Source organism: Vombatus ursinus, unplaced genomic scaffold, assembly GCF_900497805.2.
Source record: "Vombatus ursinus unplaced genomic scaffold, bare-nosed wombat genome assembly UNPS02012156.1, whole genome shotgun sequence".
NCBI classification, from domain to species: domain Eukaryota; kingdom Metazoa; phylum Chordata; class Mammalia; order Diprotodontia; family Vombatidae; genus Vombatus; species Vombatus ursinus.
The window spans coordinates 3,844,604-3,857,693 of NW_020951934.1; the positions used below are offsets into that span (position 1 = coordinate 3,844,604).

Genomic DNA, 13,090 nt, shown 5'->3' on the forward strand with positions numbered 1-13,090 from the left:
AGTGCTATTCTAGCCTATAAAGATTACAGATTGAGAGTTCTAAGTGCTTTACAAATAATATCTCATTTGATGCTCACAACAATCCTGTGAAGTAGGTTCTATTATCCTCATTTTGCAATTGAGTAAACTGAGGCAGACTGAGGTTATATGACTTGCCCAGGGTCCCACTGTGTCACCTAGCTTTCTCATGGAATGGGCCATAGAAGTAATTTCATTCATTCACTTTATTTTACAGAGGAGTAATTTGAGGTCCAGGGAGATTAAGCAATTTGCTTAAAATCACAGATGCAGAAAGTGGTAGAGATAAGATCTGAACCTATATCTTTTGATATCAAATCCAACATTTTTTTTTCCCACTGTAAGATGGAAGTTAAGGATAGTCAAAGTACCTGTGATTTCACTGATCCAATCAACAGTCAGTGAGAAAATTCTTACCAATGCAGGTTGGTACCTTTTCTGAAATTTTGGATCCCAGAGACCAGCCAGAACAGAGAGGTTAAGGAACCTGCTCAGGGTCACACAGTGTGTTCCAGAGGTGAAATTTGAACTGAGGTCTTCCTGGCTCCTGGGTTAGTTCTCTGTCCACTACCCCACTATGAGGTAGTAGTTGCTAAAGTTGAATGGTAGAAACTTCAGGGGAAAGTACCTACTTATTCTATTCCATTCTAGAGTTTGTGGTAGAGGAGGAGGAAGTCAGGCACAGTTTGATTTACATCCTAGATTTTGGGAGAGTGTGTTTCAGGGAGTTCAGAGGAAGGACAAGAAATCAAGCCAGGAGAGGTTTGAAGTTCTTAAGAATGAAATTCTAAAGATATAAAGAAAAACAATCATCTATCTGCTTGTTGTGGAAATCAAAAGAAAAAGTTAGGGAGCTGACTGGAGAGACTGATATGGATGCCCAGGGAATTTAACAACCAGCTTAGACTTTTTAAAGAGAACAGAAGACGGAAACAAGGGTAGGTGACAGAAGATGAATGAAAGAGTGTGGTGGGAGCCTTGTAAGAATCATGTCAGGAACGTTAAAGCTCACTGGAAATTGCGGCTACTGAAAGAACAATAGACAAGGACTTTTTAAAAGCTTGTTTGGAAGCACGAGGAAGATCAAAGAAGGGACGGGATCACTGTGCAGATGGATTGGATACAGAAAAGGAAGAAGTGTTTAGACATATTTCCTGTTTTCCCTACCAACGAAAATAATCTTTGAACTGGGAGGAAGGGCTCAAGAATGGTTAAAAGGGATAGACGAGGACATGAGGAGTCACAGAAATAACAGCAATAGCATTAGTAAGGACATTTAGATGGCACATGGTACCTTTGAGAGGCAGCATAGTATAGTGGGTAGCTGGGCTGTGGAGACAGGAAGCCTTCATTTCAAGTCCTGTCCATACTGCATACTAGTTATGCAATCATGGACAAGTCATTTAATCTCTTAGTATTTTGGTATCTTTCTAAGACTGTAAGTTATAGATAAATTTTGATAAAATTACTACTCTGCATCCATAGGGAAGGGAGGGGGCATAGCAATTGTCTTCAAGTATTTCAAATGCCAAGGAAGAGGGCTCAGACTTGCAAATCTCAGAGGTCCTCAGAGGGCAAAACCAGGAGCAAATCTAAGTTGGTGTCAGGAAAAATTTCCTAACAATTAGAGTTATAGAAAAGTATAATGGGTTGCTTCAGAATGTAGTAGGTTCCCCCTCACTGGCCCAGTTCCCCTTAATGCCAATGCTATCCCTCTAAAGATCATTTCCAATATATCTTGCTTGTAAAGAGTTATTTTCATATTATCTCCTCCATTAAACGATGAGCTACTCAAGGTAGGGACTGTCTTTTGCCTTTCTTTGTATCACCAGCACTTAGCACAGTGCCTGGCACACAGTAGGTGCTTACTAAATGTTTGCTGACTTGTTGGCTGGAGATCCAACCCCAGTCAGCTGGGGGCTAGCTGACTACTTTTCAGGCATGTGGGGGTTCTCTTTTGGAGAAGGGGTTGGACTAGATGACTGCTGAAGAACGTTTCAATTCTAAAACTCAGTGATTCTGTGACTGAAATGGTGAGGGACCTAGAGATTATGCTTCAGGAGGACTGGTGAAAGACACTGGACACATATTCTTTTCTAATATCATTTTATATTTTTCCAATAACATGTAAAGGCAATTTTTAACATTCATTTAAACATTTTTTTGAATTCCAAATTTTATCCTTCCCTTCTTCTTCCCCCCCTGCCTAAAAAGGCAAGAATTTTAAATAGGTTATATATGTGCAATCATGTCAAACATATTTCCATATTAGTCATGTTGCAAAAGTAAACAGACCAAAATGAAAAGACCATGAAAAAAAAAAAGAAAGTGAAAATAGTATGCATTTAGACCCCATCAGTTTTTTCTCTGGATGTGGATAGCATTTTCCATCATGAGTCCTTTGGAATTGTTTGGGATCATTGTATTTCTGAGAAGAGCTAGTCATTCATAGTTGATCATCACACAATGTTGCTGTTACTGTGTACAATGTTCTCCTGGTTCTGTTCACTTCACTCAGCGTCAGTTCATGTAAGTCTTCTGGATATGTTTAATTGGGAAGAGATCTAGGGTCTACATCATGATCATCTTCAGTTATCTAAAGGGCTGTCATACAGAATAGGGATCAGATTTGTTCTTCTTGATCCATAGCATAGAACTAGGACTAATGATTGGAAACTGAGAAGAAGCAGATTTTGACTCTATATAATGAAGAGGTTTCCAAAAGTGAAATGGACAGCCATGAGATAATGAGTTACCCCTTCTTAGGTTCTTCAAACAGAAGTGACTACTTTTTGGGCATGTTGTGTCAGGTATGGGTTAGACTAGATGTACTCCGAGGTCTCTCTTTTTTTTTTTTTCTTAAGGCAATTGGGGTTAAGTGACTTGCCCAGGGTCACATAGCTAGAAAGTGTCAAGTGTTTGGTCTGAGGCTGAATTTGAACTCAGGTCCTCCTGACTTCAGGGCCAGTGCTCTATCCACTGAGCCACCTAGCTGCCCCCTTCTGAGGTCTTTTAAACTCTGAGATTCTGTGAATTCCAAATTGGCTATGTTCCCAAAGTTTTTGAGTCTCTCTTCCCACCTTTAGGTGGGATAATCTTTTTTCTACCCTATCATTATAGATATATAAAGATTCTTCCTGTTCAAGTAATATGATGATGATGATGATAAGTCACATTATGTACTATGTTAAAGTTTTACAAGTGATTTCTTTATAACAATCCTGTGGAGTGTCATAGAGTCTCTCTCTTCAAGATGCAGCTTAAGCACCATCTTCTGTATGAAGCCCTTCCTAATTTCCTCAACCTCTAGTGCCCCCCCTCCCAAACTACCTTGTATTTAACTATTTTGTAGGCATCTGTATTTATTCATCTTATATTTAAGCTGTTTTCATTCTTTGGACTTTGTATCTTCAGCACCTAGCACACTGCCTTGCTCATAGTAGGTACTTAATAAATACTTGTTGATGGGCAATATTCCCATTTTACATTTGAAGAAAGTAGGTCAAGGTTTTAATGATTAGGTCCTTCAGTTTCCTTTCCCTATCTTCTCCTTATTTGCTCTAATTTTCTCCCACTTTCAAAAAGAAACCTTTCCCAATCCCCTTATTTCTAGTGTCTTCCCTGTGTACATTATCTTAGATTTATAGTGTATATAGCTTGTGTGTACATAGTTGTTTGCATGTTGTTTCCCCATTAGACTGTGAGCTTCTCAGGAGCAGGGATTGTTTTTTACCTTTCTTGCTATCCCCAGTGCTTAGCACGTGTAGCAGGTGCTTAATAAATGTTTATTGACTGAATGACTGACTGAAACAAGCTTGGTGAGAGAGGAGACAGAGATGTAGTTATTCCTTCAATTTTCATCACTGAGGTGTTGTGTGCTCAAGGGTGGGCCCTTTAACTTTCTAGCATATCAACTTCTCTATCTACAAAATGGAGAAAACATTCCCTGCTCTTCTCTCTCTCTCATGGGGTTGCCATGAAGCAAAGACATTATAGATGAGAAAGTTGCAAAATAAGTCCACAGGGTCAATGTATTTTGAGTCCATCTCTTGATATTCAGTACTCTCTCAAGGCAAATAATTGGCATTACATTTTAAGGAAATAATTTATTAAAAAATTTGTAAAATTATTTTTATAGGTGTGCCGTGTATAATGAGGAAAAACTGGAAACAGTCTACATGTCCGATGAGGGAATGTTTTAACTTTATATATTATTTTTCTAGTTTTTCCTTATTATATAGAATGAATGGATGAAAAAGTATTAATTAAGTGCTTACAATGTTCCAGGCACTGGGGATACAAATCCAAAAAAGCTAGGTAGCATCAACTCTCAAGGAGCTTGCTGTCTAATAGAGGAAGACAATACATATAGTGAAACATTCTCCAGGAAGGGGGTGTTTTAGCCAGCAAAGTCACAAGGATAGTGAGTAGAATCATAGAACAATTGATCCTTTCTAGAAATGGTAATGTGAATTTGAATGTTATTCTTCAGAACTAGAAGTGATAAGAGGAAGGTGACAGGAGTGAGATCCATTTTACGTTTATATAGAGCACTGTTATAAACATCTTTGTAAAAATAGTTTTCTTTTACTTACAAGGTACTTCCTTCCAATATATTCCTAGTAGTTAAATACAGAGTCCATTATATTTATCTGTGTTCCCATCTTATCCCTTTTCTAGGCTGTAAGTTCTAATAGACCCCTGTCTCTTTTAAACTTTTCTGTTTCCATACACAGCAGGTGCTTAATAAATGTTTGTTGACTGCTGAGCTACTTAGTAGGTGTGATTTTGGATAAGAGATTTAATCTCTGATCTTAATTTCCTCATCTGTAAAATGTGGGAGTTGGACCAGATGATCTTTAAACTCCCTGCTGTAAATCCCATCATCCTATGAACATCAAAAGTTTTATGATTCTTAGAGTTGTATCCATCTGAAGGCAATAATTAGTTAATCAAGCTACTAATTAATTAATGGATAGTAGAAATACAGTAGGTTGATTCTTTTCATCCTGCGTTTATGTTCCGATGCTCAGACTTTCCACTACGAACTCCAAGCTAACGCCCATCGATCACCCTGAACTACAATTTCCGTCATGCAACGGGCGATGCGCAAGGCCACACATAATCTGATAGGCCCTTTAGCCAATCCAATGCTACCGGATGCTCCAGCAGGCCTATAGGCTGGGGTTAGGGGCGGGATTTTCCGTTGCTAGGCTGTCCCCATCCCGGAAGTAGTTGTTGGCCGCTGCAGGGCAACACCCCGGCGTCCCTGGAAGCGGGGAGCCGGGGTGGTGCAGGGGAAACTGCGCGGAACCGGAGGCCAGAGGCCGGAGCCTCCTGAGGCAGGGGGAGCGCCCGGGGCCAGGTGAGGACGTCTTCGAGGGCGAGATTTGGTGGCCTTAGGAGGGGAGGATGTTGATTGTACAAGAGTGTGTGTGCCTGAGAGCCGCTTGTGCGCTCGCGAGCTGGAGAGCGCGGGAGCTCAGCCACAGCATCCGTGGGAGAGCGAGTGTGCAAGGGAAGGGGGTCGTGTGTGTATGTGGGCAGGTGTGTCAGCATGTGTGCGAAGGCGAGTGTGCAAGGGAAGGGGGTCGTCGTTGTATGTGGGCAGTTGTCTGCATGCTCAAGGGCGAGTGTGCAAAGGGGAGGTCTTCGATGTACTTAGGCAGATGTGTCTGCTTTCGTGTGTGAGTGTGCAACGGGGCGGGGGTCATCGGTGTGTGTGGGCAGGTGTATCTGCACAAGGGAGAGTGTAGGGAGGGTCTTCTGTGTGCTGAGATAGGTGTGTTTGCATATGGAGAGGGACAGTGTGCAGGGAGCTCTAATTTCTAGATTCATGTTCCATGGAAGTGTAACCAAGGATGTGAGTTTGAAAAGGCCCGGGCACCTGAATAGTGTTTGTAGTGGATAAGTGTGCAAATGTTCCTAGCTGTGTGCCCCAGTGTGACTGTGTTGTTGGTATGTAGTCGTACAAACCTCAGTGGCTATATAGACCGAGTTTGTCCATGTCTGCAGTGAGTCCAAGGGTGGGTTATGAAAACCAAGTCACAGAAGGAGCAGTTGTTTGGAGTTCTTTAGCAGAGAGAAGAGAATACTTAGGAGAGATATGATAGCTGTCTTCAAATAGTGTGAGGACTCCTTTATGTACGAAGAAGAGAAATTCCTTTTGTGTTTTGTCTTCCCTCCTTGGATCATAAGCTCCTTGAGGGCAGGGACCCTCTTTGTTTTTATTTATATTTTTATCCCCAGCACTCAGCACAGTGCCTGGCACATAGTAGGAACTTAATAAATGTTTATTGACTGACCGAAATGACATTTGTAGTGTTTCTCTAGATTAAGGTAAAGTTAGGATCAATGGGTGGATTTTATAAGGAGACAGATTTTGACTTAGTACAAAGAAGAACTTAAAAATGATAGCCCAACAGTAGTATGGATTGTCTAGTTAAGTAGTGAGCACTCCAGCCCTAGAAGGATTCAGGTTGGGGCAAGATGTCCACCTTTCAGGGTTGCTATCGATGGACTCAGTACATTGAGAGGGTGGATTGGTGGCACAGTGTCATGAGCCTGAACACTTGCTCTGGAGTCAGGACCTGGGTTCAGACCTGGCCTCCAACACTGTGTGACTTTGGGCATCTCTGGACCTCAGTTGACTCATCTGTAAAATGAGAGTGTTGGACTAGAGCTTCTGAAGTCGCTTCCAGTTCTAAACATGATCCTAGATGACTTTTAAGACTGTAAGATTCTGTGTGTGGCTCAGGAGCCTTAACTCAACGCCCACTGTTTGTAGAACTCTGGATTAGATGCAGTAGGAAGATCCAGATGAGGGACCATGATCTTGAGAAGAATATGTGTATGTGTATGTACGACATACCTGAATATATGGAAATGAGGATCAAGGACTTGAAGGGATGATAGATCGATAGGAGCAGAATGTTTTAATTAGGGAAGCTTGATAGAGGGGCTAAGTTTTTTTCCCCAATTTTTTAAAAACATTTTTGTTTAAAGTTTTGAGGTCCAAATTCTATCCCTCTCTCCCTCCCCTCCCCCCTCCCTGAGATGGTAAGCAGTCAGATATAGGTTGTACATGTGCAATTATGTAAAACATTTCCATGTTAGTCATTTTGTACAAGAAGACTTGAATAAAAGAAAAAAAAAAGAAAGTGAAATGAAGCATGCTTCAGTCTGTGTTCAGTCAATATCAGTTCTTTCTCTGGAGGCGGATAGTGTGCTTCATCATTAGTCCTTTGAGATTGTCTAGGATTATTGTGTTGCTGAGAATAGCTAAGTCATTCACAGTTCTTCATCAAACAGTATTGCTGTTACTGTGCATAATGTTCTCCTGGTTCTGTTCACTTCACTATGCATCAGTTCATGTAAGTCTTTCCTTATTTTTCTGAAATCATCCTGCTTGTCATTTCTTATAGCACAATAATGTCATTACAATTGTATACCACAGCTTGTTTAGCCATTCCCCAATTGATGGGCATCCCTTTGATTTCCAATTCTTAGCCACCACAAAAAGAGCTGTTATAAATATTTTTGTACAAATAGGTCCTTCCCCCCCCCCCCCTTTTTTAAGATGTCTTTGGGACCTAGCAGTGATATTGCTGGATCAAAGGGATCCAGCAATTGGATTACAGTTTTATAGCCCTTTAGGCATAGTTCCAAATTGCTTCCCAGAATGGCTGAATCAGTTTGGAACAATCTCCACCAACAGTGCATTAGTGTCCCAGTTTTCCCACATCCCCTGCAACATCCAACATTTTCCTTTTTTGTCATATTAGCCAGTCTGATGGGTGTGAGGTGGTACTTCAGAGTTGTCTTAATTTGCATTTCTCCAATCAATAGTGATTTAGAGCATTTTTTCATATGACTATAGATAGCTCTGCTTTCTTCACCTGAGGACTGCCTGTTCATATCCTTTGACCATTTATCAATTGGGGAATGACTTGTATTCTTATCAATTTTACTCAGTTCTCCATATATTTGAAAAATGAAGCCTTTATCAAAGATACTAGTTGCAAAATTCCCCCCCCCCCCCCGCCATCCCCAGTTTTCTGCTTTCCTTATAATTTTGATTGCATTGGTTTTGTTTGTGCAAAACCTTTTTAATTGAGTAGCTGGTTGAAGTTAGGATGAAGCAACCTTTGGTAATCTGATTTCTCCCATCACCTGTATCCCTTACTAAAACCCAATCTTGATTTTGGGGTTGATTTCCCAGACCAGTCATTTCTCATTCATCCAACTGCTTTTTGACTTTTATTATACCTTTTCCTGAGGGTTTGATAAGGCAAGGAAGGCAAGGGGAAAATGAATCCTTTCATGCTATTCTTTGGCAGTGGTTCTGGCAAAAGAATTGTTTCTGAAGGAGGTGGAAGTTATTTGCTAAAATAAAGTTTTTTGTTTATCCAGGGCATTTTATTACCCAGGTTTTGCTTGATTTCTTAAACAAGTTGAATATAACTAGACCTTAAGCTTAAAGGGCAGGTAAGGACAGGAGATGTAGGATGGGGACACATGGAGAATTTTCTTACACTCACTGGTGTGCAAAGATTCTCATGATGCTCAGTACTCAGAGTGTCTTGGCCACTGCTGCTTCTTCCCTCACTTCCCTTTTTTGCTCCTGTTGTACCTTTCTTTCCTACTTTTCTCCTCAGTTACAAGTGCTGAATGTTCAGGTGACCCCACAGGCCATCATACAAAAGTCCAGTTGTTCTCTTGTCAGAAAGCAGAAGCACTGATGCATTTTGGTGGTCTAGGTATCCAATTCCTTTGGATGGTTCCTGGCACTTCCCTATATTGCTTTTCGGTTATGGAGGCCCTGAGCATTATATTGGCATGTTACTTGATTTCACAATCCAACACTTCCTTCATCCCTATCTCAGTTTAGCCAATTGCACAATAGAGAGAATAATCTTTGATAACTCTGGCTTCTTTGGAAACAGTCAACTTTCCATTTATTGCTCTTGGGAAGAAGCATTTCTGTGTACTGTTTTCCATTCTGTCACCTGATAGCTTCTGAGGAAAAGGGAAGATAGAGGAATCCAGGTCCTGGGATTGCAGGGCAGCCCTCTAAGTCTTGCTGTCTGGACCCATTCGTTGGCATTTAGATACAGGTGTTGGTCATTTCTGGCCTGCCCGTTCCCCCAGAATAGTTTGTACGGGTTGCCATCCTAAAAAGATGCCATCCATACAGCTGCAGTCTCCTGATTTGTTCTGTTTTAGTTCACTCCTAAGATAAGGTGGGAACTATCTATGATTCTTGAGAGACAAGGATGAAATTATATGCTCTAATAACCACTTCTTTGCTAGTTCCTGGCTTTTCCTGGGCTGGGTTTCCCACTCTATTTAAGAACATGTGAGTTTTTATCTGTATATAAATGGGTATCTGTTGGCTGTATGTGTGAGTGACTGTATGATTAAGTGCAGGATTATGTGAGTAGAAGAGGGCTATGTATTTGAGCAACGAGGAGAGGGTGGTGTGGTTGCTGTTGTTGTTTTTCAGTGTTACAGACTGGGATATTAGGCCCCCGAGGGCCAAGATCCAGCTCTTTTTTTGGTGTTCATACTAGTTTAGCAAGGCTTTGAAAAAAAGGGTGAGTGGATCCAACCAGTCCCTCAGGCTTGAAGTCCAGGAGTCATCCTCAGCCTCTCACTGTCTCTCACTCCCCATATCCAAGTTGTTGCCAAGGCCTGTCGATTTCACCTTTACAGCATCTCCCATATATACTCCCTTCTGTCCTCTGACAGTGCCATCACTCTAGTGCAGACCCTCATCATATCATGCTTTGATTATTGCAATAGGCTGCTGGTGGGTCTGCCTGCCTTAACTATCTCCCCTCTCCAGCCATTCTCCATTCAGCCACTAACGTGATTTTCCTGACACGCAAATCTGATCATGTTACCCCCCTGTTCAGTAAACTTCATTGGCTTCCTGTTGGCTACAGCAGCAGTGACAAAATGCTCTGTATGGCATCCAAAGCCCTTCTTCCTCTCCAATATTTTTATACCTTTCCCCCAACATGTACTCTTCAATCCAGTGACACTGGCCTCTTGGCTGTTCCATGAATAAGACTCTCCATCTTTTGGCTCTTGAGTGTTTTCTGTGACTGTCCTCCATGCCTGGAATGCTCTCTCTCCTCATCTCCATCTCCTGGCTTCTCTGGTATCCTTCAAGTTCCAATGGAAATCCCATCATCTGTAGGAAGCATTTCCCAACTCCTGTTAAATCTAAAGCTTTCCCTCTTTTAATTATTTTGTTTTTCCTATATATAGCTTCTTTGTACATATTCGTTTGCTTGTTGTCTCCCCCATTAGATTGTGAATTCCTTGAGGGCAGGGACTTTTACCTTTTTTTTTGTATCTCCAGAGCTTAACACAATGCTTGGCACATAGTTGGTGCTTAATAAATGCTTATAAATTGACAGATCACTCGGTTTCCTCCATAAACAAGAGCTAATTCAGGGCTACCTCAGTATTCCCCGAAGAGTGCTTAGTGCTTGGGTAGGCCTAGGATTTGAGTTCTTTGTTACCTTCCTGAGGAATCCAAATTTTTGGAGAGGCCTGGATTGGGAGCGGCTTGACTTTCCCTGTGTATTGTGTGAACCTACCCCAAACATGACCCTTGTTTCCTGGCCACTGATTGTTCCTCTGTGATTTATCTCTTGGGTCTAGGCCTGGGGGCCCAGATTAAACATGGCGGGGCGACCTATCCACATAGGGGACCAGCTGGTACTGGAGGAAGACTATGATGAAACCTACATCCCCAGTGAACAAGGTACTGAGTTACAAGAGGAAGCCTGGGTGGAGGGAGGGAATTGTGGGATGGAATGGACTCCTTAGGCAAGGGGAAAGCAAGAATTCCCAAACATGGAGGGAAAAAGTAAAGGTTTCTGCTTTAAGGTGCTAATAATAATACATATAATAAAAATAAATAGCTAACATATCTATATGTGTGTGTATACACACATATACACAGACACATATACATACACATACATAATGAGCTTTAAGGTTTGTAAGGCACTTTGCATATTATCTCATTTGATTCCCCACAACAACCCTGTTAGGTAGGTGCTATTATTATCCCCATTTTACAGATGAGGAATCTGAGGCTCATAGAAGTTAATTGAGTTGCCCAGGGGCTAGTAAGTATTTGAGGCAGGATTTGAATTCAGTTCTTCCTAATTCCAAGTCTGGCCTTCTGTCTTCAAGATCACCTGGCTACCTCTATAACACTTTAAGGTGTATAAAACCTTTCCTTACAACCCCCGTATGGGGTAGGTAGTGTAAAAATTATTTTTTCTGTTTTTAAATTAAGAAAATAGGTTTGTCCATAATCACACAGACAGTAAATGTGACATTGAACCCAGGGGTTCTTGCTCTACGCCCAATTTTCTTTCTCTTACCATATTGCCTCACTATCTTCCTTCACTGTACTGGGTACAGTCTTGGAAAATATCCAGATGTTTTGTTCATGCTTTTTTAGAGGACATTTTATACAAACCCATTTATTCCATTATATTTTCCAACATAAGTTTAGATATCCCTGGCCAGCAGAGTTTCAGCTGTTCTCTTGCCAAAATATTACCCTAAGGTCATTAGTATTAGTGAGGCCTTTTTTTCTTTTGGGGGGGGAGCTTGATCTAAAACCACCTAAAAAATTTCTGTAAAAAACTTAACAGCTTTTATTATAAACTTATATTCTCAATGCCAGCAGTGTGGTTCTGTTAATGTGAGAACTCTTTCCACTCCAACCTATATATCACTTAGTAGATAAGTCTTAACTCAGATACTTGGAGTGACCTCTTCATAGTCAATTAGCTTGGAGATGTAAGAGGTAGAATTTGAACCCAGGTCTTCAGATTCCAAGTTCACCTCTTAATCTCTGACACCATCCTGCCAGCAGTGTCCCAATTTCCCCACAGTCTTGCCATCTTTATCATTTCTTCACCTGAGATTTCTGGTCTCAGCTTTACAGTTTCATTGACCCTAATGGCCCTTTATGACTAGTTTCACCAGAGATCATCTCTCTCACCCCTTGCTCTGCCCCCAAGCAAAATTACCCTTAACATAGCACACATAGTTGAGTACTATTGATCTCCTCTTCCTTCAAGACTCTAGGGACAGGCGTTTTTCAGTTACTTAATATGGTTATGTGACTCCAGGCTGCTTATCTCCTCTGGGTCTCAGGTTCCTCATCTGTAAAATGAGGTACTTGGAATAAATGTCCTCAAAATCCGTGGAGCACCTTTGAAATACAGAAGATGAACCCACCAAGGCAGAGAGAGAGAGATGCTCTTCTTACTCTTGTTGGGGAACCCATGCTCTTGGAGTGCGAGAATGCTATGTCTTGTGGTAATGATGTTTATTGTTCTCTTCCTGCAGAAATTTTTGAATTTGCCAGGGAAATTGGAATTGATCCCAACAGCGAACCAGAATTAATGTGGCTGGCCCGAGAAGGCATTGTGGCTCCACTCCCCATGGAGTGGAAACCATGGTAAGTAGGCATGCTTTGGGGTCCAACGACAGGACTGAGGAGAATGTGAAGGCCCAGCACCTGCAATAAGCGGCTGTCTTTTCTTCAGTAGTTAGTGAGGGAGGAAAATATATAAAGGTAACATTCTATAGGGGCCTGTTAGACATTGTTACTAGTTCTGGTTGTGTGCCTGTCTTATCCTCAAGGTTGATACAATGTGTCCCTGGAATGCTGCCTTGCAGAGGCTATGTGAGTTGTGACCATCCCAGGTCAGATTTGTAGTCTAATTAGGTCATGATTTTGTCTGGCTAAGCACCAACAAACATATTATGGAATGAAGGGTGTAGATGCCATCCTTGATATGAATCCCAGAGATAATACATATCATTCCAAGCATCATATACTTTCCTGTAGTAATAGTAGTAGTAGTAATAGTAGTAGTCGTAGTAGTAGTAGTAGGCGTTGTTGTAGTGGTAGTCGTTGCTGTTGTTGTAAAGTAGTAATGACATTTATATAACACTTAAAAGTTTGCAAAGTGCTTTCTATTTCTTTGTCTCCTGTAAATTTAAAGCTTTAAAAATATACGTATTTTCC

General features: G+C 41.2%; 1 protein-coding gene across 2 annotated transcripts in view; it reads left to right on the forward strand.

Moving 5' to 3' along the window:
- Positions 1 to 5,294: 5,294 nt before the first annotated feature.
- Positions 5,295 to 13,090, forward strand: part of CEP164 (centrosomal protein 164) — a 75,977-nt gene continuing 68,181 nt past the window's right edge. For both annotated transcript variants that reach the window (XM_027857485.1, XM_027857488.1), the window contains exons 1-3: positions 5,295 to 5,383; positions 10,693 to 10,795; positions 12,406 to 12,517. In XM_027857485.1, the coding sequence (XP_027713286.1) occupies positions 10,714 to 10,795; positions 12,406 to 12,517 (194 nt within the window). In that variant the 5' untranslated portion in view covers positions 5,295 to 5,383; positions 10,693 to 10,713. The remainder of the gene's footprint in view (positions 5,384 to 10,692; positions 10,796 to 12,405; positions 12,518 to 13,090) is intronic.